Source organism: Hakea prostrata, chromosome 4 (genome assembly GCF_041222555.1).
Source record: "Hakea prostrata isolate BN-2017 chromosome 4, UWA_Hpros_2, whole genome shotgun sequence".
In the NCBI taxonomy this organism is placed as follows: domain Eukaryota; kingdom Viridiplantae; phylum Streptophyta; class Magnoliopsida; order Proteales; family Proteaceae; genus Hakea; species Hakea prostrata.
Window position 1 is genome coordinate 5,412,748 of NC_142603.1, and position 23,588 is coordinate 5,436,335.

Genomic DNA, 23,588 nt, shown 5'->3' on the forward strand with positions numbered 1-23,588 from the left:
GATACAAATGATAGTTTGATTATCCGACTCTACCTGAAGGGTGGATGTAACCGTTGAGGTTTAAAGAGTTTATTTTGGTCCAGCAAAAAAGTCTCTTAGAATAAAACACAGAACCGGACCAAAACCGACCACACTAAATCGATCATTATTTTGGTTTCTTCCTTACATATGAAAACCGTGTTAACTCGATTAATTAGACCAGACCAAACCGACCAACTGACAACCCAACACAGGAATCAGGAAATATAAATATAACGCGAGGATGATTTAGTAATTGGATATTATCATCACTGAGGAAGAACAGTAGCAGAGAAAAAGGTAAGAGACGTGTGGCTCAAAATTTTGAAGCATGGAAGTTGGAACCACAGGTTCAATATTATCTTATCTGATGATATGATATTTCCATTGTCACCTTCACGTCTCACCACAAATGCTTCACTCTCATTCTCAACCATATAACCAATCAATGGCATAAACAAGATCCAATTCAAATTTATATGGCCTGATCAACTGTACACTTAATACTTTAAGAGCTCCATTACTGCGTCTGTTGCAGTCATGGCCACCCATGCAGCTCTTGTTTCCTCCAGGATTCCGACTAACACCAGACTTATTCCTTCCAGGAGCTTCAACACTTTCCCTGCTCAGTGCTCCTCCAAGGTTTGTCTCTCTTGCATTCAACGTCTGTAAGATACAAAGATTCTATTGTGTCTTATAACAAGATTTCAATCATTTCATTGGCTTCTTCTGTGGACTTGTAGCAGAGGCTCGATGTTGCTGAGTTCTCGGGACTTCGATCTAACACTTGCTTGACATACGCCCAGAATTCCAGAGACGCCTCTTTCTTTGATGTGGCTGCTGCCCAACTTGCTCCAAAGGTTGGCTTTGCTATTCTGATTCCTTACTAGTATTATCAACGGAAATTCTGTTGATTGCTTGAATATTCTTCTGCTAGATTGTTTCTTCGACCATTGGCTAAGCTGTAAAAGCCATTTTCAGAGATTCATTATCTCAATGTCATCTGGTCATCCTGTGTAGAGGAGGCATTTATGTTAGTTACCAACCAATTAGCATACTTCAAAAACAGAATTGGAAATTTCCCATGAGTTGCTGAGAACAATCTATTGAAAGTATACCCCAAGGATCTGATAGTAATCCTGTACATGATCATTTTTATTTATTTGGAACTTTGTTCTCATGGGACTGTATTTTCTATCAAGGTGTTCATGCCTTGAATTCTTATGAGATGTACTAACCTGTCAATGCTGCTAGATGGATGTTGTTTTTGTGTCAGAGATATTTTTTTCAAGTTGTTAGCTATCGATACATGTAAGAGAAAAGGTTATGAGAGCTATCTTCTCAATATGAAGAATCATACAAGAATTCATATGAATGGGTTCCTTTAGGAGTGTTTGTGAGCCGTATCTTTACTGGCTTCCATTAAAAGGAAGTGCCTGGCTACTGAATCCAGAACTGAAAGAGAAAAAAGGGACTTGGGTATAATGGATTTTGATTCTTCTCAAGGCACTGAACCATATACCCAATCTATGACATGAGAAATCCATCCACAGTAAATTATTCCAGTTACTCAGGCTTTGAAATTCATATGAATTCCAGTTCTAGAATTGTAACTCCCATGAACATGGCATTTTCAGATGTTTGACAGGATGGATAGGATTTTTGCCTGCTCCTATTCGTTATGATCTAAAGATAATGTTTACTTTGTTAATCTGATGTCTGTATCATCTTACATTTAACCCAAAATGATAAGCTGGGAATTCCTTTTTTCAGGCTGCAGGGTCTAACCCTGTTAAGGGAGAGACAGTTGCCAAATTGAAGGTTGCCATTAATGGCTTCGGGCGCATTGGACGAAATTTCCTTCGCTGCTGGCATGGTCGGAAGGACTCGCCTCTTGATGTCATTGTTGTGAATGACAGTGGTGGTGTCAAGAATGTAAGAAGTTCAATTCATAATTACCTTCATTCCAGTGTACATGTAGATGCAGGGCCGGCACTGCTGTAATGTACTTGATTTTAAGTCTCTTACTAAGTTTGTGAAACTTCTATGGCAGGCTTCTCACCTTCTAAAATATGATTCAATGCTTGGAACTTTCAAGGCAGAAGTGAAAGTCTTGGACAATGATACCATCACTGTTGATGGTAAGCCAATCAAGGTTGTCTCAAATAGGGATCCTCTTAAGCTACCATGGGCAGAGATGGGTATTGACATTGTTATTGAGGTAATTCTTTAACTCTCTATTTGCTGGTATAAAATTTCTCTTGTTAGTGTCAAAGACCATTTAAACCTTATTGGGTTTGTCTATTAACTATTTAGTTGCTTAAATCAGTTCTCTGGATGGGCATAACAAATACAAGAAAACCTTTGTTTTCCTTTTTCTTGCTTCTTTTTAAATGATTTCATTGTGAACTATAGGGAACAGGGGTTTTTGTCGATGGTCCCGGTGCTGGAAAACACATACAAGCTGGTGCTAAGAAGGTTATTATAACAGCTCCAGCGAAGGGAGCTGATATTCCAACCTATGTTGTGGGAGTTAACGAAGGGGATTATGGACATGAAGTGGCAAACATTGTGAGGTTTGTATTCTACTTTTCCTTCCAATAGACAATGATACTCAAACTTTTGAAAAAGTCACTCTGTTCATCAAATTTGATTGGTTCATACTAAACTGCAGCAATGCTTCTTGCACCACAAATTGTCTGGCTCCTTTTGTGAAGGTCATGGATGAAGAGTTTGGTAAGCATCAATTATGAGTGAATATTGTATGACTATCACTTTTGGAGTTGGAGAAATTAAGAATCTGAACTTAGCTGTATGAATTTAAGTTCAGTAGGCATCAATTACAAGTGAATATATATAGTCTAGCAGTATCACTTTTGGAATTTGGTAGACATTTGAGAACTAAAAAGGAATTGAGTTTAGCTATTATGAAGTTCTCAATAGCTTCCTCTCACTAATCTGTTTATTGTTTACAGGTATTGTTAAGGGAACAATGACAACTACTCATTCATACACTGGGGATCAGGTAATACAAGATATTCCAGATTAATTTTTTGGCAGAAAACAGTGTAATAGTTCCATTAAAGAATAATCAGAAGTTTACATTTCATATTTCACTGTCAACTCTGAGGTTAAGTCATAAATGTATTAAACTAGACATTAGCAAATCTTTTGCAAGAAGTGTGAATGCTTCAACAAGTTTTTGATGGTGAATTTCTCTCCTAATGTATGTTTTAATTGAATCCATAATTAACTGCATTGTTTTCGCAGAGGCTTCTGGATGCCTCCCACCGTGACTTGAGACGAGCAAGGGCTGCTGCCCTGAACATAGTGCCAACAAGCACAGGGGCAGCCAAGGCTGTATCCCTAGTGTTGCCACAGCTGAAGGGTAAGCTCAATGGGATTGCTCTGCGAGTGCCTACACCGAATGTTTCTGTTGTCGACCTTGTTGTGAATGTTGCTAAGAAGGGAATATCAGCCGAAGATGTCAATGCTGCCTTCAGAAAAGCCGCTGAAGGTCCATTAAAGGGAGTATTAGCAGTGTGTGATGTGCCTCTGGTGTCAGTAGACTTCCGGTGCACAGATGTTTCCTCCACCATTGATTCATCACTAACCATGGTTATGGGAGATGACATGGTCAAGGTGGTTGCTTGGTATGATAATGAATGGGGATACAGGTAAGAGCACTAACCAGGCAATTCTGTCATATCCCAAATTAATGCAAACCTGGTTTTCAGATTAACATCAACTTCCTTTTCTTCTTTCAAGACTATTTTCTGGTTTAAGATTGTAGTTCATGTTTCAGATTCACCAGAAAGAGACTTTTTTCTTTTTTTCTTCTTTTTTTCTTTCGGGCCAAACCTTCTAAGATTGAGCTAATCACATAGTGACCATCTCATGTACAGTCAACGGGTGGTTGATTTGGCACACTTGGTGGCAAACAAATGGCCAGGCGCAGCTGTGAAAGGAAGTGGAGATCCACTGGAGGACTTCTGCAAGACAAACCCAGCTGATGAAGAGTGCAAAGTCTACGAAGCTTAGATGTATTCATATTTCTTGTTTAGGAAATTGAAATTATTTAGATTTCATAGTGCTAATCTCAATGCTTGTTTTGTGAGATGAGAAATTGTGAGAGACAAGAGTAAACCTGCAAGATTTAAACAACGATGCATTGGTGGCATAGAGCCATGAAGCCTATGAAATAGAGCCAAATTTCCGGGATTTATTTTGTCTTAATTCTAAAGATTACTTGACCAGTTGAACAAAACAGATAGACCACCTTTAATGTTCAAGCACTATAATGGCTTTTGATAGGAAGCAAAATGCACTTGTTGGAAACGACTTATGCCCATTAAAATAAAATAAAAAACCACGTACCTTCGGCATGTTTCGTCTTCTGTAGAACCTATTGTCCAAATGTGTCCGGTTGTGATTGTTGTTTCCTAATCTTTCGCGTTGAGCCTGCGGAATAGCTAAAGATTCAAGTTTGACTCTGCAACTCCTTCAAGAAATCACTTCGTTGGTTCTTTGGATCGTTTTGTCCCAGACTCGGAAAGTGGAAAAATGGAGGGAATTTATCGTTGAAGAACTTGTTGGTGTCTGTCTTTTCTAGACCTCTTCTTTTTCTTCATCTTCTTCACATACATTTCCCTCAGTTGTCATATCGTTGCGAAGGCAACAAGATTCGTTGAAGATAATTTCTGATTCCCGCGATACCTTCAAATAAACACAGTTAGCCGAAACTGCAAATTTCTAGCCTCGCATACTAAGTTCTTGATTTTGCCAAGGGAAGCCTGTTGTTCTCCTCAAATGGCCTGGTACAGATCTTCCTCTCACTTCCATTCTCCTGAATTCGTACATGGCTGTAGCAACCGAGCACCGTAAATGGACTCACGATCCTTCCTACATTTACATCGATCAATATGGACAAACCTATGCTAGAAGATTGCAGTACCTTGAGGCCATTCGCCAGTTGAAAGACTCTGGATTCGAACCTGTTAGGGTTCTACGTTTTCACTCCTTGCCAACTAGGATAACGGTGTGATGACGGCGCTGAGAAAAATTAATCGTTGGAAGAACATAATCAAGGCTGCGTTGGATGAGAATCTTTATTCATATTCGTCGATTATAAGGTAATCATTTTCATTGATCACTAATGACCATTCGATGAGATTCTTTTATTGATTTGTCCACTGATTTAATTTCAATTTTAAAAATAAATTTAATATCTTTTTAATCTTGTGGGATTGCTCATTTGACAAAAGACCCGACACCTCTAACTTTAGATCACCTCCCCCAACACAAGTGCTTCCTCGACCGCTTTATGACCATATATATAGGGGCTTACAGGGAAAAAACTATATATAAAAAATTTCGAGATGGGACATACAATGTGTCTCTAGTGACCCCATATTCATGTGGTCATAAGGCGATTAGTGTTTTGTGCTCCCTATCAAAGGAAATGATCCCTACTCCCTCTAAGTAGGGGTTTAAAATCCTCTCCACCAGGTAGGTTGTCTTACCCCACCCCTCCAACCCCCCTCAAAATGCCCCACCTCACATAGGGTAGGCTTAGACATGAAAGGGGCGAGGACAAACAATAGGGTGAAGAGAATTTGTGTGCCCAAGTGGGAGGTCAAGAGTTTGAACCCCCACGAGACCAAGGCAAACCTCTACCTGATACTTAAATTATATATACAAGCTATCCCCTAAGGATAGAGTTAACGGAGCACATAGGCAAAAAAAAAAAAAAAATCTTTTCTGTGCCCACTTTTTTATTAAATAAAAGACTGAGATTAAAAGTTTGTAAATTTAAAAACTTTTAAATAGGCTTTTAGATTCTTTGCTTCTTAGCCACTTTATTTGAAATATATGCGGAGCAGTTGTACGCAACTTTTGAGAGGATTTCTCCATTCAACCTCAATTAAAAAAAAATGATAAATCTTTTTTGGGTTAGAAAATCAAATTTAATATAAATAGGCTTCGTTTGTTTGTTAAAATAAAGGGGTGGATTTAAAAAAAAACATATTTTTTCATTAAATACCAAAATTGTATTTTGTTTGGTTGATGGAGGTGGAAAAGTTAGAGATTTAAGGAAGCTTATCTATTGATGAGACATGTTAATTTTTTTCATCCCATATTTTTTCAAAATTTCACAAAATATGTAAAATTTTATGAAAAAAAAAAGAAAACAAAATAGTGAAACTCACATATAATATTTTTCTATAAAATCCTTCATTTCTTTTTTCTTTTCCCCCACTCCATTACACATGCCTTCACATATTTTTTTTTTTTCCACCAGACATTTACAAACAAAATGCAGCCTTTGTAATAGATCGGCATTATATTATTTATTTATTAGGATGTGCCATTACTTGCCCTACACAAACTCGTCCGGACAGCTCTCAAGTCTTTGGAATAAACAGAAACCCAAATGTCATTTGTTCAGATTATCCAAAGTGGCCGGGAAGGGTACAGGTTTGGAATCTCCCAAGTTCCTTCCCTCACCCCTTCTCTTCCGTTTTCCAGCCCACTTCTTGTCCGTTCTAATTGTCGTTCTCATACTGTGTTTGATAAAACCTTTCACCGATCTTGACATTTTTCTCTTCGTTTTCGGTTCGGTTCCTGTTTCGATCTTACTGATGAAGAAGCCATATTGGCTCATTATTCTTTGCTGTCTGTTGTTCTTTGCGAGGTCTCCTGTTTTCGAAGGGGATCCATCGGATTCGGAGCCAAACGAGATTTCTTTGTATAATCGTTATATCGATGGTGAGCTACCGGCTTCAGATTCCAAAGAGATTGCTTTGAGTTCTGAGTCAAAGGAGATTGATTTGTTCAATCGTTATGCCGGCGTTGATCTATCAGTTTCAGAGTCAAAGGAGATTGCTTTGGACAATCCTCATGTCCACGACAACGGGGGCACAATATATGCTGCAACTAGATCTATACTGTCGCTTCCATCGTAAGTAGAGGCTTTCGTTTGTTGTTTCATAATCTCCCCCTTTAGGAATCTGGGTAATGTTCAAAATCATTGTTTGTTTTTGATATTTTGTAGAAATTGAGATATAGTTTATATAATTTTGATATGAATTAAGCTTAACGATACAGCATATGGTTAACTGTTCACTTTCTTAGTTCTGATTTTGAGGGAGAGGGCGATGAACTCAAATCCAAAGTTTTAACTTTGGAACTGACGGGTTATGCTTGAATGTTTGTTCACGTTCATTTGCTTAGTTTGGCAAGTCTGCAGTTATTTTGTTACTGCTCAGCTGCTGAAGTTCAGCTCCTTCTGGGAGAAGTGGTATTTGGTAAATGGAAATGGTCTTGCCCCAATCTCATGCTCAAAATGCCCATCCCCTTCTTAACATCCACATCTAGAAATGGGAAGCATCAGATCTTTGTTCCCTCCACCACTCTTTTTTTTGGTGTCTAATTAATTTTTAACAGTAGATGAAAGATTTTCACAACAAGGGTAGTCGGTGATAGTAACTTCAATGTACTACTTTATTTTTGGTGAGATAATGTTTGCTTGATAGAGCCTATGTTATGTTAATGGAATTCTTCTTAGTTTTGTGACAAAATGGCTCCAGCTTATTGAACATTTGTGTTTTTTTTTTGAATCGTCTTTTGAAAATTTTGATTTCTTTTTATAGTAATTGAATTGACTTTGTATCATTATTTTTTGTTTTTTTAACCAGTGCACATGACACAGGACAAGAGGATGTCAGGACCATCGTTGTTTCTCAAGATGGTACAATTTCTTCTGTGGGCTTTAAATCTAAAAAGATATTCTGGTCAATTAAGTCGGGCCCACCCATTTCTTCCTCATATCAGGCTGTTCTTAACAAGTACAGCGTAAAGGAAAGGGAAAATACTTATGGATTGGATGACAAATTCTTCATTTATCCTGAAGTTGACAGGAAGCTGTATATGTGGCACAGTAATGAAACAATGGTAATTTTAATACTCACCATGATCTATTTATCTTTGACAAATGCTTATTAGGAGAAGTGGATTTCATCCTACTTTTTTTTTTGTTAAATTTTTTATTATTTTTTTAAATATTCACCTAAGATGTTTGGTGGCTTGGTATTGGATAGTTAGCAAAATTTTATTATGGATTTCAGTTATTTAGCTCTGATGATCGATGATTGATTTGCGTTTTCTTATTTCATACGATGGGACATAATGTGTGAAACATGATAAATACCCTAATATGCGTGACCTATCAGTCTCAGGGCTTGCCTTATAAGCCTAATTCCGAGCCTGAATCTATATTGGGCAAGCTGGGCATTTTAACAGTGGCAATCATAGTCTGCAGCATGAAAGCCACTAATTGGAAATACTTGTATGGATTGCGGGAGTAGGTGTACATGACTTTTTGATAAAATTGTCATTTCCCTAATTTTCATAGATACAATTCATATAGGAAAAGCAGTATATGATGGCTAGTTTTGTATAAATAAAACTTCTTATGGTAAGGGCTTGGTGTTGGTGAAGAGCCAAAGGGGTTTTGGGTGCAGGGAGATGCTATTCTTCTTAACTAAATTAATTTCAAATAATTGAAGTTATGGGTTCTTGCTTTATTGTACAAAAATTGGCTCTATTGCATTCTTTTTGGTGGACAATATAAAATATCTAAAGTCCTAAAAAAGTCCACTTATTATACAGTCGTAAGGATCATTTAATGTGGATGTTGTTTGTTTGAAAGGTCCTTTTGTAGTTCTTTCTAGGGTCCCTTCTTTAACACAAGCATGCTTTTCATATGGGAGATGTTTGTTTTCCTGTTAAATTTTCTTAAAAAATTGTCTGCTGGTAGTAAAATGCTTAATTGCTGATTTTTTTTTTTGGGATTGTTTTCTCTTTTGTGTGATTCAGAATCTTGAGGTAAGTGCAGAAGAATTGGTTGGAATAACACCATTTCAATTACAAGATGGAAGCACCATTCTTGGATCAAAGAGTACTACTGTTTTCCTTGTTGATGCCAAGACTGGAAAATATAAGATTGCCTCATCTACATTACCAATTGGGAGTGATAAAGAGAAAAGTCTTGTATCCAAGCAAGACATGGAAGAATTGTCGAAGCCCTTAGCAAATCAAATTTACATCACCAGAATTGATTATGATCTACGTTGTGTTGCGCCAAACTTGATTGAAACATACTGGAACATGACTTTAGCTGAATTTAATGTCCTTGATACTCAAAGAAGTGAGAGTTTACCTCATGCTGCTTCATCTGGTATGAGAACTAAACTTCATTTAGAATATCAGGAGGATACTCTGCCATGGTTACCATGTATAGCAGGGAGTAACCTGCTCTATGCTCCAGTTGATCAACTAACAGAGGCTCATCTTGAAGGTCCAGTGCCCTTTGGATCTGAAACAAGCCAAAACAAATTATTGCTGAAGTCTGATGATTCACATGAGATTCCCTATGGTATTAAAAAAATCTATAAGGTTGTTAACATGTTTCTCGCTAAAATGAGTATTGCGGATAAGCACATGGAGAGCATTGATGGTCTTGGCGACATGGAAGAAGATTGTCCTGTTGAGAAACCTTGTCTCCCTGTAATTGATAGGGGAGATAGGCACATGGTGAGGATGAACTATACTGACAAGCATGATGTGAAGTACAATTTTACTGTTTCATTTGTGCCACCCATTGGGTTATTTCTTGGTCTCTGTACTGTGGGCTTTGTCATGTTCCATTATTTGACTGCCAGAGTAAAAAGGAAGATGAATAGGCGGCTTAAGGATTCCAATGGGCGCACTGTAGGATCTAAAAAGAAGAAAGCTTGTAAACCAGGAAACCACACTGGCAGTGGGGAAAACAGTAAACATATCACATTTGAAAATGACAATCAAGAACTGAATGATCGTCCACACGCTGAGGAAAATGATAGGAACCCACCATGGGATATTTCTAAATTGTTTGATGGTTGTGTGGATGGACGTAAAATTGGGAAGCTATTCATATCCAGCAAGGAAATTGCTAAGGGAAGCAATGGAACTGTTGTTCTTGAGGGAATCTATAACGGTCGTCCTGTTGCTGTTAAACGTCTTGTGAAAACCCATCATGATGCAGCTTTTAAAGAGATTCAAAATCTTATTGCATCTGATCGACATCCAAATATTGTTCGATGGTATGGAGTGGAGTATGATCAAGATTTTGTCTATCTTTCTCTGGAGCGTTGTACTTGTAGTTTAAGTGATCTGATTCAAACATGCTCAGATTCTTCTTCAAATCCTGCATTCAGTGGGGATCAGGCAGTAAATTCAGTGAATGAGCTTAATGTCCAACTGGATTCAGCAAGAGGGCTCAGCAGGGATATTGAATTGTGGAAGAGGAATGGGTATCCTTCACCTGCTTTGATAAAACTTATGAGGTTGGTTGAAGTTCCTTTTGCAACTACAATTTTCTGTTATATGTGCACATTTTATACCACAATATAGTTTTATCTTTATTAAATGGGGTTGACTACATCAATCCTTGCTTTCCAACCAGCTATATTCTAGGTTATCAACAAAACAAGGCCAAAGCTAAGCATGTGTCACCATTTCTCCTTGGATTATTTTCTGTAATATGTGTTTATAACATGTTACCTTTTTGTTTTGGTTTCTTGTGTTGCCATATTATGAGACCACTATCTGATGCTTTGAATCTCCTTGGATTATTTTCTGCAATATGTGTTTATACTCATAACGACATGATGACCAGCCTAACAAAGTTGACTAACAAAGTAACCAACTGTATGAAATACTCAAGATAACTCATAGGGTCCATTTAGTAATGTTTTTGTTCCCTGTTTCTAACATTTTTCTGTGCAAGTGGTAACCCCCCAAAAAAAAAACTTTCATTTATATGCTTGTTTTGTTTTTATATGCCAATGAAATAGACCGGCTTCTTTTTTTGTGCCAGAAACAAGATTTTTGGAACCCCAAAAACCTTGCTTCACTGGTTTGCAAAATGTTCTTCTTTAAATGAAAAAAGCTAATTCTAAATAAAACATATTGTTCTGAAAATTTCTATTAGAGGCTCAAATAAGAGGATAGAAGAGTTAACACATGCAACCCTCCCATCTCCTACCTCTGCCTATTAAAAAGAGTTTTGGTTATACCAAACACTGTTTTATGGCTAAAAAATGTTTTTTCTCAGCCAAGAAACATATAAAAAAATGATTTTAGAGGAGAACATGTGTTTTAAAACCGAAGCTTTACCAAATGGGCCCATACCCTCCTATTTGTGGATGTGTTTACAAGGTGTTGCTAACTTAAACAAAATGACCTGGTCAACTGAACCCAAATTAATCAATTGAACCTGGTTTGGGCGATGGTTCAATTGAACTAATTGAAATACTTAAAATAATTTGGTACAGGGTTCTTCTATTGGTAGCACTACTGGGGCAGCTTCTTGGACCTGCAGGTATAAGTCTTTGGATTTGCATCACTTACTGAAGAGGATCAGCTAAGGGCAAATTTCGCAAAGATCTGTATAAGAACTACCAACATAGGGTATTCGGATCTACCACTTAGATCAGCAGCTAAGGGCCAATTCTACCAAGTCTGTATAACAACCAACAATGTTCCAGCTACCAAGAAAGGGGTTTATTTTAGTGTTTGCAGTCCTTAGATGGGGTTGTAGCCTTAAAGGTTTGATGATATGGAGTCCCTTTTGTTTTGGGGGGTGGGGGGTGGGAGGGCTGGAAGACTCAGTCCAACTTTGGACCAGTTAGAATGGCTGGAATAGGTTTCCTAAAACCCAGAACAGTTGAGATAAATAGGGTCAAAGGTCCAAGGGGCTGATCAGGGCATTGCGAGCTGGGCTATGAATTAAAGGTAGAGGCTGTTGAGGAGATAATTTCCTTAAAAGACTTAAAACGATGTTTATGAAAATATGTTCTGTGTTCATTTTTCTTTTCTTCCTCACTTTTTTTGAGTTGGATTACTTTGGTTTATTTCTGAACAACTACGCATGTGTTTCTTTATTTATTGATGGCGCAGGGATATGGTTTGTGGCCTAGCACATTTGCATGAACTGGGGATCATTCATAGAGACTTGAAACCTCAGAATGTGTTGATTATAAAGGATCGATCAGTATATGCAAAACTCTCTGACATGGGCATTAGTAGGCGCCTTATAGGGGATATGTCGTCCTTGGGTCATAGTGCTACTGGTATTTATTAATAACATTTTTTTGACTAGAGTAAGCACATGTCTATATGTAGTATTCATGAACTCTTTATGTTTAACTGTCTTCTACTGATTCATTTTTAGGTAGTGGTAGTTCAGGCTGGCGAGCACCCGAACAACTCCTTAATGGACGCCAAACACGTGCAATAGATCTATTTAGTTTAGGCTGTGTCCTCTTTTTTTGCATCACTGGAGGAAGACATCCATTTGGTGACCATCTTGAACGTGACATTAATATTGTGAAGAACAAGATGGATCTTTTCCTAATAGAGCATATTCCTGAAGCTACAGATCTTCTTCTTCAGCTGTTAAATCCTGACCCGTTATTGAGGTATTCCTTTAGTTTTATTTGGTCTTAGTTCTATTATGTTCAACAAGTAGTGCATTCTCTTGTGATGATTATTAGTTGCCAATCTGCTCCTTGTCTGGGATCCCATTTCCTTCTAATTTGATCAATTAGCTTGATAGAAGTTCTTTGATTTCCCAGTCCCTTGGCATCCCTTCCTAAAAGGAAAAGGAGATTGTTTCATTGACCTCATTTAGGTGATTGAATGGTCTTAATCATTGGTATTTGTTTCTTGTGCAATGAGAAGGTGGATCATCCTTCTGATTTAGCTCATTCATTGTGGGTTGGATTGAAGTTAGCTGAATGCTCAAACTTAAGCAAATTCTAAATGTTATATCCCAATACATAAACTCATTATGTGCTTCCTTTTGTTCTTATTTATTTATGTCACCTGGTTCTTCTGATTCCCCCCGCCCCCCAGGCCCAAGGCAGCAGAAGTGTTGCACCATCCTTTGTTTTGGAGTTCTGAAAAGCGGCTTGCATTTCTTCGAGACACTAGTGACCGGGTAGAAATAGAAGATAGAGGAATTGAATCCGAACTCCTAAATGCATTGGAAAGTGTTGCACCCATAGCTTTGGGTGGCAAATGGGATGAAAAGATGGAACCTGCGTTCATCAATAATATTGGCCGTTATAGGCGATATAAGTTTGGTAGTACTCGTGATCTATTAAGGGTCATGCGCAACAAGCTGAATCATTATGGGGAACTTCCAAAAGAAATTCAGGTATGTAGCCTAAGGCTAGTAACTACATGTTTATTTTGTGGAACTGTATCAACTTTGATGGTCACAGGACACAGCATAACAGGGGACCAGTTTATCGATCACGGCTATGATATCTATCTAATGTATAAACAGCCGTTTAATTGCATAAGCCTTTTAACCTTTTCTGATGTGCACTCGGCATCGTAGATCAATTAACTGGATCCAAAATTGTTTTGACTCTAACTTCCAAAATCTGTATCATGCATACATCTTCATTTTGAAGTAGCATCAGGCATTGTACCATAAAGTACGAAATCTTCTTCATTTTATTTCCCCCAAATTCTTCATTTAATGATAATAAGGCCTGAGCTGTAAGGAGTATATCCTAGTGTTACTTATTTCTTGGATCAAGATGATGTCCATGAGTTTCATGGGTTTGTTTCCAATGAGCATCGAGTGGCTGGCTGACAGGGCATGATGCACTGTTGGGTGCCTCATTGGGTGCTCTTCCTTGTTGGAGTGCTTCCCATTTATTGTTACTTTTTTCTTTTTTTCATATTATAAGTTGTCTTGTGTCATGCTGAAATAATTAATTTATCTTCTGTTTCAGGAAATTCTTGGACCAGTTCCTGAAGGATTTGATGGTTATTTTTCATGTCGATTCCCCAGACTCTTAATTGAGGTGTACAAAGTTGTATGTAAATACTGCAGGGAAGAGGAATGCTTTTTAAAGTATTTTGAAGATAGTCTCTTCTAAATATTGCCCTGCTGCTTCCCAACTGCCACAAACTGTATTGATGTACTGAGGTGTAGAGTTAGTGTTCATGTAAATTGTAAATAATAATTATAATTGTATCTTTATGTGAATTGTGAATCAATCTTAATATTCTGTTCTTATATATTTAAGTTATTTTGCTTTTTGGGCATTTCGTTGGAATGGAATTGGATGTTGCATGAATGAGCATGCTAACAAAATTGGTTGGTGAGGAATTTTATCAAGTTGATTTTGACCATTTATTTCCCCATGGGATAACGATGCATGTTTATCAGTCACATCTTATTAAATTAAAATAAAATAGTTTTTATTTTTTATTTTTACTTCAATCTTTGGATGTAGCTGATGGATATGTGTCATTAATCGAGACGGAAATGGGCCTGATAATTTTGTCAAGCAGACAATTTTTGAAGGTGATGCAGGGAATTACAGTATGGGTGTCTTTCCTTGAAGAATCATTCGATGAAGAAGTAGCTAGTTCAAATATTCTTCAACTAATTATCACCTCAAACAAATTTAATTGATAAAAATTAACACCTTATAATATGAGATCATGAGGGTAAAGCTAGTCTGAAGATTAATCGCCCTGGGGAAGCAACTTACATTTTTATTTTCATAAGTTTTTCATGTACCACCAAGGGAAAAAAAAAAATTCATGTACCACCAAGAAAAAAAAAAAAAAAAAAAAAAAGAAAAGAAAAGAAAAGAAAGAAAGAAAAAGAAAAAGAAAAGAAGAAGAAGAAGAAAACAAAGAACCTATACATTTTCATTCGGTTAGGTACTTGATCAATATTACACCCAGAAAATAGAATAAAAGAAGGTATTTGATCAATATGTCAAAAAGTTCTGAAGTTGATATAATAGGTTGAATCAAGCTTGTTAAATTATTCCAGGCTAGGTTGGCTCAATATAGCGTTCATGCATTAAGTTGGGTCTGTTAGACACACAACATGTCATCGGGCTTTCACAGTCGTTGTCCTCAACAGTTGATGGTTCTCACTTTGTCAATAGGTAGTCATCTCCAAGTGGTTGAATAATCTCTCTTAAATCTAATTTCTTGGGTGGTAGGTAATATTTTTTTGACAACTTCATTTTACTCTAGATAGTTTTTTGAGGAATTTGAATCCTTTACATTGTAGCAATTCTGATACTATGAACATTATGTACTTGATCAATGTGCTAAAAATTCCAAAGCTAATTGAAAAAATTGAATCAAAGTATATAAATTGAAAAGGAGATATATGTTGACATCAAGCGTTGGCTAAAAGACCAACGTCTCATGGTATGAGATCAAGAATTCAAATTTGTATTGTTGTGCAAGCTTGAGCCCTCGTGTACAGGTTTGATACTACTAAATTGTTAATTTTTTATTCAAAATTCAATTTACTAATCAATAGTCAGATGCAAGTTCAATACCATTTTTATAGACTTGTCCAGAGGTTAAGAAATCTGCTAAGAATATAATACATTTCTAATTAAATGTTGTCGGCAAATATACCATCTATAAATATAGAAATAACAAAAAAAAAAGCTTTCTTGACGTATTGCAATTTTTTCTTGTCTTTTCTCTCTATTTTAATTTTAATTATTATTATTATTATTATTTTTTGGTACCGGTGTTTTTTATATTAGAAATAAAATGCCGCCGGATGGATGCAAACCCAAGACCTCCCCATGGGAGTCTGAGATTTTAACCACTCAACTAACCCACCATTGACAATTTAATTTTTTAATTTTTTTAATTTTAATTATTATTATTAATATTAGGGAGTCCACAAATAACGATACAAAGAACAGCATCAGTCAAAAAGGTAGCCGTCCACAGTGGACTTGCTACAGTATAAAGGTCTGTAAGCTTCTCGGAATTATCTAATTTATACTACCTTACCTGCAACAGTAGTAGCTACTACATAATAGTATACTACCTCGCTTGATCGAGATCGCCAGTCTGAAGCACGGCATCGAGGTTTGTTTTTCTTGATTTTTCTGCTTGTTCTCTCAGTCATGCTTTGATAACCTTGGGTAGAAGGTTAGACTTCAAGGATCTCCTTGTGCTTTGAGAAGATTTAGGAGTGTGGATTGGGTTGTTGTGCTTTTTCTTTTCTTTTTTAGCTGTCTGGACAATTTGTTGGAATTGGAAGTATGTCTAGCAATTTGAAGGAGCAGGCTGTAGAATTGCTGAAGCAGGCGATCCTTGAAGACGAAGCAGGAAATTACAGAAATGCTTTTCCCCTTTACATGAATGGCTTGGAGTACTTCAAAACCCATTTGAAGTACGAGAAAAATCGTAAGATTAGCAAACAGATTACTAAGGTATCCACCAAGTACCGAAGGCGGGCTGAGGAGATTCGTGCTGTTCTTAATGCTGAAAAGACGACGCTAGCAGATAGGCATATGGTGAGCATTCACGAAAGGGATAATGTGAAGAAACCACTATGGGTGATCTCGAAGTTGTTGTCGACCATTTCAAAATTCTTCCCTTGTGCTTTTGTGGTCGAACGTGATGTTGATGATGGACGAAAGATTGGACAACTATTCATAACCAGGAGAGAAATTGCCAAGGGAAGCAATGGTACTGTTATATTTGAGGGATTTCATAATGGACGTCGTGTTGCTGTTAAACGTCTTGTAAAAACCCATCATGATGTGGCTGTTAAAGAGATTCAAAATCTTATTTTATCTGATCAGCACCCAAACATTGTTCGATGGTATGGAGTGGAGTATGATCAAGATTTTGTGTATCTTTCTCTGGAGCGTTGTAATTGTAGTTTAAATGATTTGATTCAAACATATTCTGCTTCTTCAAATCCTACATTTAATAGTTCTTCAGTGAATGAGTATCATGTTGGGTTGGGTTCAGCAACGGCTCTTGGCAGGGACGTTGAATTGTGGAAGAGGAACGGGTATCCTTCACCCCATTTGCTAAAACTTATGAGGTTAGTTGAAAGTCCTCTTGTAACTGGAATTTTTCTGTCATATGTAATCATTTTATACTATCTTTATACAAATAAAAATAACATCCATCTTATCAGACTACTATCTGATGCTTTAGATGGTTACAATTCCCCCTTTGCGTATATGATCAAATTGGTTTGCTTCTAATCATGGATGTTTTGCTTATTTACCTATTTGGTGCAGGGATGTGGTTTGTGGCCTAGAACATTTGCATGAATTGGGGATCATTCATAGAGACTTGAAACCTCAAAATGTTTTGATCATAAAAGATCGATCTTTATGTGCAAAACTCTCTGACATGGGTATTAGCAAGCGGCTTACTGAAGATATGACTTCCTTGGGTCACAATCCTACTGGTAGATTTATAAGCATTCCTTTTTTACTTTAGACAGTAAACACTTCTTTTCTTTTGGATCATCCTAATCTAGGGTCAATGGCCAACTAGAGTTAAGATGGGATGGAAGATAACAAATGGTGCCTTAGTACAGCTCAAATGTGAATCAGGAGAGTTGAACACAAGAAGAACTTTTGGGGAGCATGCACTTCAACTGGCATGCTTCCAACCAACCAAGCTACCAGCTGTTAACATTTTTATATGTGGTATTTATTAACTCTGTATATTTAACTGACTTCTACTGATTCACTTGTAGGCGTAGGTAGTTCAGGTTGGCAAGCACCTGAACAACTCCTTCATCGACGCCAAACATGTGCAGTAGATCTATTTAGTTTAGGCTGCGTCCTCTTCTTTTGCATCACAGGAGGTAGGCATCCTTTTGGTGACCATATTGAACGTGATATAAATATTGTGCACAACAAGATGGATCTTTCCCTGGTAGAGCATATTCCTGAACTTAGAGATCTTCTATCTCAGCTGTTAAATCCCAATCCAGAGTTGAGGTATTCTTTTGGTTCTATTTGTTTCAAGTTCTATTTCTTCAGGCTTCAACAAGATGTGCTTTTTCGCCTCATTAATGAAGATTAGTAGGAGCCAATCACTGCCTGCTTGACATTCACAACTTCTAATAATATGATCAGCTTGGAAAAAAGTCCTTTAATTCCCACAAATTGTGGCACTCCTCCCCTCAAAGAAATGGGGGATTTGTTTCATGGACCTTATCTTAGGAATCAAACTATCATTGATTGTAAGGTCATGAACAATTGGTTTCTTGTGCACTGAGAAGGTGAACCGTCCTTTTGATTTAGCTCAGTCATATTTGTTGGACTGAGAAGGTGAACCATTCCTTCTGATTGTGCAGTCATGAAAACAGACTGTATGCATAAATTTAGGTTATTACTAAATAGCAAGAAATCTATTCTTATGTGCTTCCTTTGATTTGAGGTATTTGAAGTTGTACACTTTTACTGATTTAGAAGAAATATGGTAAATCGTTTGGTCTTGTGTTGGAGTAGAGCCATTCTCTGCACTTTTTTTTTAACCTTTCAGAATGGTTGGCAAGGCGGATTAGCCATTACAACGAACGAGACCTATCCCATTCTCTGCACTCTCTTCCCTCTTAGAGTATACCCTTATGGGGATTTATTTCACTTCTTTACGGGTTTTCTCTTAATGCTGAGTGTCAGGAACTCAATCCTTTGGATACTCAACCTCAATACGTTTAGGTGGTGAGTGTGTGGCTTGGCTGTTGACCTCCTCTTACAACTGAATTACACATTGTTATTTTTATATTTTAACTCTACATATTTCACCCAACACATCATAACCGACTTATTGAATCTATTTTACATTCCCTTAACAGTTCTAGTGTTGGCTGAAAATTACAGCTCTCGTGTGTGCAATACAGAGTGAAGAAAACAAAGAAAACAGAGGAGAAGAATGGGATTGAGCTTCAGTGCTTTTCAGTTCTTTCTTTTCTGATTTGTTTTCATCCTTCTCCTGTGCTGCATGCTAAGACTCTGTTTCTAGAGACAATAGATTGCATTTTTCGCTATATCCGTCTGTTACTTTCTTGTATTCTAGAAAACCCTGAGTTTAATAATCTGGGGAATTCATTTAATCCAACTTTTGATTATGAATGAACATGTTTTATAGACCCAACGCAAAGAAGGCATTGCACCATCCTCTATTTTGGAGTTCTGAGAAGCGGCTCTCGTTTCTTCGAGACACCAGTGACAGACTACAAAGTAAAAATAGTGAAGCTAAGACTGAATTTCTAAACGCATTAAGAAGTGTTACACCAATTACCTTGTGTGGGAGATGGAATGAAAAGATGGAAGCTGTGTTTATCAATTATATTTGCCGTTACAGGCAGTATAAGTTTGGTAGTACTCATGATCTATTACGGGCCATACGAAACACTTTGAATCATTATGGAGAACTTCCAGAGGAAATCCAGGTATGTTTTACCTCAGGCTAATAACTATAGTCATTTTGTGAAGCTGTGTTGACCTTGATCTGTTGATTGTCCACGGTTGAGATATTTGATAGTTGTACAGCCATTTGGATGCATAAGACTTCCGTTAAAGCTTTTTAACTTATACTTGTCATCCTAGACCTGTTGACTGGATCTAAAAGATCAAGTTTTGACTCAAAATGACTTGAATAATCAAAATTTGTATTCTGTTAGTAGGCATACATACACTAATCAAGACACAGTTTTTATCATTTTAAGTAATATCAGACATTATACAGAACTCCAAGACTGCTATTGTTTATATAGAATTGATACAGTGACCAACAATTACTTTCTTGGACATGTTTCGCAAATGTTTGTTTTCTCCTGAATTCCATATTGAACTAGATGATACAAATTTGATTTGAATCTGGTGAATTTCATGTTTCTCCTTGATGTCAGTGATCAAATTTAAAACCTTGTTTTTTTTGAACCAATGCATGAAGTGGAATTTACATTCAGATTTTATGGTACATCATCTGGGTTATCGTTGAATGGACTTTCTTCACTGATAGTTTTGGTTATGGTGCGGATTAATCCATCCTTTGTTTTAGAGATTGTTATTACCAAATGCTAAAACCGCATTAATGTTATCCCTGCCTGTGATGTCTGTCTATTTTAAGTCATATAGCTTTTGAGTATTATTTCATTTCTTTTTGTCAGATGAAGTTTATGTGTACTTTTATTTGTCTCAGGAAATTCTTGGGCCGGTTCCTGAAGGGTTTGATGATTATTTTTCATGTCGATTCCCTAGACTCTTAATTGAAGTGTATAAAGCTGTATGCAGATACTGGAGGAAGGAGGAGTGTTTTTCGAAGTATTTCGAGGATAGTCTCTTGTAATTTTAACCTGTTTCTAACTGTTGAAGTGAAGTGTCGTCAAGTACTTGTTAGATTATGATAACATACATACCCTATTTATAATAGACTATGCTTTGTTAGTATATAAATTGTAAAGGAGATACGTATTGGTTTAGCGGGCAAAAGACCAACATCTCATGGTGTGATGTCGGGAATTCAAATTTGTATTGTTGTGCAAGCAGAGCTCGGGTGTACAGGTTTGATACTAAATGTTATATTTGTATTTGAAATCCAATTTGCTGATCAACAGTCAGACTCAATTTTAACGCAAGTTTAATACCATTTCTGGAGACCGTGAGCACAGGGTAATCTCCAATGAACCTGTCCAGAGGTTAAGAATCTACTAAGAATCTTTATCGTTGGAAGCAAAAGCAAAACCACAAAGGCAAAAGCAACACGAGAAGAAAAGAATATGCACCATATAAGTGCAACACAGGTTTTCTGAAGTTCTTAGCTAGAAATTGTCCAATCTCATTGTCTAATTCATGAAGTTCGAGTCTTACAGCAGGAAATCGAAGTTCCTTTCCATTTATTTCTCCATTCTTGTTAGATAATCTTCTGGGTTGGTCAGGCGTGAAGTTTCTCTATAGCACACTACAGACAAGGATAAGAGTTAGAGAAGGTTCATCACAAATTAAGACGAACCCGTCCAATGCAAATCCTTTCCACAAATGTCGAGTTTTGAGAAAAATGGTAATCATATTTCATCAGGAAGTGATGATGATGTGATTAAAGAGGTTACGCACAGTGAGAAGGATGATCAAAACTCACCGTGGGCTTCTTTGAAAAATTTCTTGTTGTGGCCTGTTTCGAAATTGTTTGGTCATGGTGGCCTGGATGATGGACGCCAGATTGGGAAGCTATTCGTAACCAGTAGAAGACTTGGCATTGGAAGGAACGGTAGTGTTGTTTTTGAAGGAATTTATAATGGTCGTCCAGTTGCTGTTAAACGTCTTGTGAAGTCCCATCACAGATTGGCAGGAACGGAGATTCAACATCTTATTGCATCTGATCAACATCCAAATATTGTTCGATGGTATGGAGTGGAGGATGATCAAGATTTCATCTATCTTGCTCTGGAGCGTTGTACCTGTAATTTGAGTGACTTGATTCTGACATACTCAGCTTCTTATCCAAATTCCACATTCAACAAGGTTGATCAAAAGGAAACAAGCCCAATCAAGGAATGCAGGGCTCGGTTGGACTCAGCAGTAGGATATAGCAAGGAAATCCAACTGTGGAAAAAGAATGGGAATCCTTCACCCCATTTGCTAAAACTGATGAGGTTGGCAGAAACCCTAGCTCTTGCAACAAATTTCTGATGATTTACAACTCTTTCTTTACTCATTTAATTGGTTTGTTTCTGAACTGAACTAGCATATTTTTCATTAATGCAGAGATGTGGTTTCTGGATTAGCACATTTGCATGACCTTGGAATCATTCATAGAGACCTGAAACCACAAAATGTATTGATCTTGATCATAAGAGGTCAATCGTTATCTGCAAAGCTCTCTGACATGGGTATTAGCAAGCGCCTTTCTGAGGATAAATCTTCCTTGGGTCATGATCATACGGGTATCTTATTTTTTATTTTTAACCCTAAATACATGTTTAATGTTTGGCTTTTATAATTAACCGTCTTCTACTGAATTGTTTTGCAGGTTGTGGTACTTCAGGTTGGCAAGCACCTGAACTGCTCCTCCATGGACGCCAAACCCGTGGATTAGATTTATTTAGCTTAGGCTGTATCCTCTTCTTTTGCATCACTGGAGGTAAACATCCTTTTGGTGATCAAATTGTGCGTAATTTAAATATCGCCAAGAACAAGAAGGATCTTTCCCCAGTTAGCCATATTCCTGAAGCTAGGGATCTTCTCTTGAAGCTGTTAAACCCTAAACCAGAATCAAGGTATTCCTAATTTTGGTTCTATTTGGGTTATAATTGATCTCTTTTAACTTTATTCACCTGCTGTTTCCATTCACCTACTTCTATTTCCATTCTTCCCTGCCTAGGCCTATGGCAAAGGAGGTATTGCAACATCCTTTGTTTTGGAGTTCTGAGAAGCGGCTATCATTTCTTAAAGACACCAGTGACAGAATACAAATAGAAACAGGATATAAAGCTAATCTCTCAAATGCATTAGAAATGGTTGCTTCTACTGCTTTTGGTGGAAACTGGGTTGAAAAGATGGAACCTGCATTCATCAACAACATTGGCCGCTGTCGCAGGCGATATTACTACTGTAGTACTTGTGATCTTTTGCGAGTCATCCGGAACAAGTTAAATCATTATGGAGAACTTCCAAGATACATCCAGGTATGCTAACTCAGCCTAGTCACTACATGTTCATTTTGTGGAACTCTGGCGACTTGGTTGTTTTGTGTCACAAATCACAAACTGGTTTGTGCTATATTGAGCTCTGTATGAAACTAGATGATCTAAATTGATTTGGGCCTGGGGCGTTTCTTTGCTGTCAGTAGTGAGAAAACCTCAACTTTAAACCAATGCAAGAAATGAACTTAGCTTCTAATTTGTAGGGTATAGTCTGGTTATTGTTGAATCAACACTTTCCACCAAGTATCTCTTTTTTTTTGGTTCTAGATCCTCTCTAGTGAATTGTTTGGCTTGTGTCTAATGAGAATTTATCAGCTTGGTAGACAATGCAAGATCGATGGGATTTAATCACCTTCCCGTCAGAGGAGCATATATTGCTCCCGACATTTCTCCACTACACAATATGGATGTGATTCACATTTTAATACTGATAAAATAATTCAAAAATAAAATTCTCAGTGAATTTTTCTATGATAAAATAATGTCTGAGGAGCCACATGTGTTCTCTCGAAGGTGCTATTTCTTATTGGAGGGGATCCCCATCTTTAGTTCTTCCTTTTTTCTGTTGGAAGTACATTTCATGTTGGATTCATTAATTTATTTTTCTGTTAATAGGAAATTCTTGGACCAGTTCCGGAAGGATTTGATGAGTACTTTTCAAGTCGATTCCCCAAGCTCTTAATTGAAGTATATAAAGTTGTATGCAAATACTGGAAGGAAGAAAAGTGTTTTTCAAAATATTTTAAGGACAGTCTCCTCTAATATTAACCTGCTTCTTTCTAATTGTTGTAAAGTGCTGTGATGTCCTGACTCCTGAGATGCTTTCTCTTGTAAATTGTAATATTCTTTTAACATTGATATTATTGAAAATATATACTCTAAAAATATAAATTCACTAAAAAATGTGTGCAATACGTCTCTGGATATAAACCATTTCACTAAATGAGAAAAAAAAATGACCTTCATTGAAGATACAGAAATCATACAAGAAACG

The 23,588-nt window shown here is 37.1% G+C and overlaps 4 protein-coding genes across 6 annotated transcripts; all 4 read left to right on the plus strand.

Moving 5' to 3' along the window:
- Positions 1-558: 558 nt before the first annotated feature.
- Positions 559-4,241, plus strand: GAPB (glyceraldehyde-3-phosphate dehydrogenase B subunit). Of its 2 annotated transcripts, none has more exons than XM_089151654.1 (9): positions 559-660; positions 762-878; positions 1,792-1,953; positions 2,072-2,239; positions 2,434-2,594; positions 2,693-2,754; positions 2,994-3,043; positions 3,289-3,695; positions 3,924-4,241. In XM_089151654.1, the coding sequence occupies exons 1-9, from the start codon at positions 559-561 to the stop codon at positions 4,057-4,059; spliced, it is 1,365 nt and encodes a 454-aa protein (XP_089007780.1). In that variant the 3' UTR covers positions 4,060-4,241. The 2 variants fall into 2 exon arrangements, with proteins under 2 accessions (XP_089007780.1, XP_089007781.1); XM_089151655.1 differs by having other exon boundaries at positions 765-878.
- Positions 4,242-6,391: 2,150 nt separating this feature from the next.
- On the plus strand, positions 6,392-14,208 carry LOC149017333 (serine/threonine-protein kinase/endoribonuclease IRE1a-like). 2 transcript variants are annotated; one of them, XM_089151656.1, is made up of 7 exons: positions 6,392-6,979; positions 7,716-7,971; positions 8,896-10,403; positions 12,019-12,191; positions 12,293-12,539; positions 12,976-13,279; positions 13,869-14,208. In XM_089151656.1, exons 1-7 carry the CDS (start codon positions 6,660-6,662, stop codon positions 14,013-14,015), a joined length of 2,955 nt encoding a protein of 984 aa, XP_089007782.1. In that variant the 5' UTR covers positions 6,392-6,659; the 3' UTR covers positions 14,016-14,208. The 2 variants fall into 2 exon arrangements, with proteins under 2 accessions (XP_089007782.1, XP_089007783.1); XM_089151657.1 differs by having other exon boundaries at positions 6,777-6,979; positions 7,730-7,971.
- A 1,714-nt stretch (positions 14,209-15,922) lies between these two features.
- LOC149017334 (serine/threonine-protein kinase/endoribonuclease IRE1a-like) lies at positions 15,923-20,540 on the plus strand. Its single transcript, XM_089151658.1, has 5 exons — positions 15,923-16,969; positions 17,172-17,344; positions 17,639-17,885; positions 19,039-19,342; positions 20,095-20,540. The coding sequence occupies exons 1-5, from the start codon at positions 16,176-16,178 to the stop codon at positions 20,239-20,241; spliced, it is 1,665 nt and encodes a 554-aa protein (XP_089007784.1). The 5' UTR covers positions 15,923-16,175; the 3' UTR covers positions 20,242-20,540.
- A 130-nt stretch (positions 20,541-20,670) lies between these two features.
- LOC149017335 (serine/threonine-protein kinase/endoribonuclease IRE1a-like) lies at positions 20,671-23,588 on the plus strand. The gene is made up of 5 exons (XM_089151659.1): positions 20,671-21,544; positions 21,657-21,835; positions 21,922-22,168; positions 22,273-22,576; positions 23,210-23,588. Exons 1-5 carry the CDS (start codon positions 20,931-20,933, stop codon positions 23,354-23,356), a joined length of 1,491 nt encoding a protein of 496 aa, XP_089007785.1. The 5' UTR covers positions 20,671-20,930; the 3' UTR covers positions 23,357-23,588.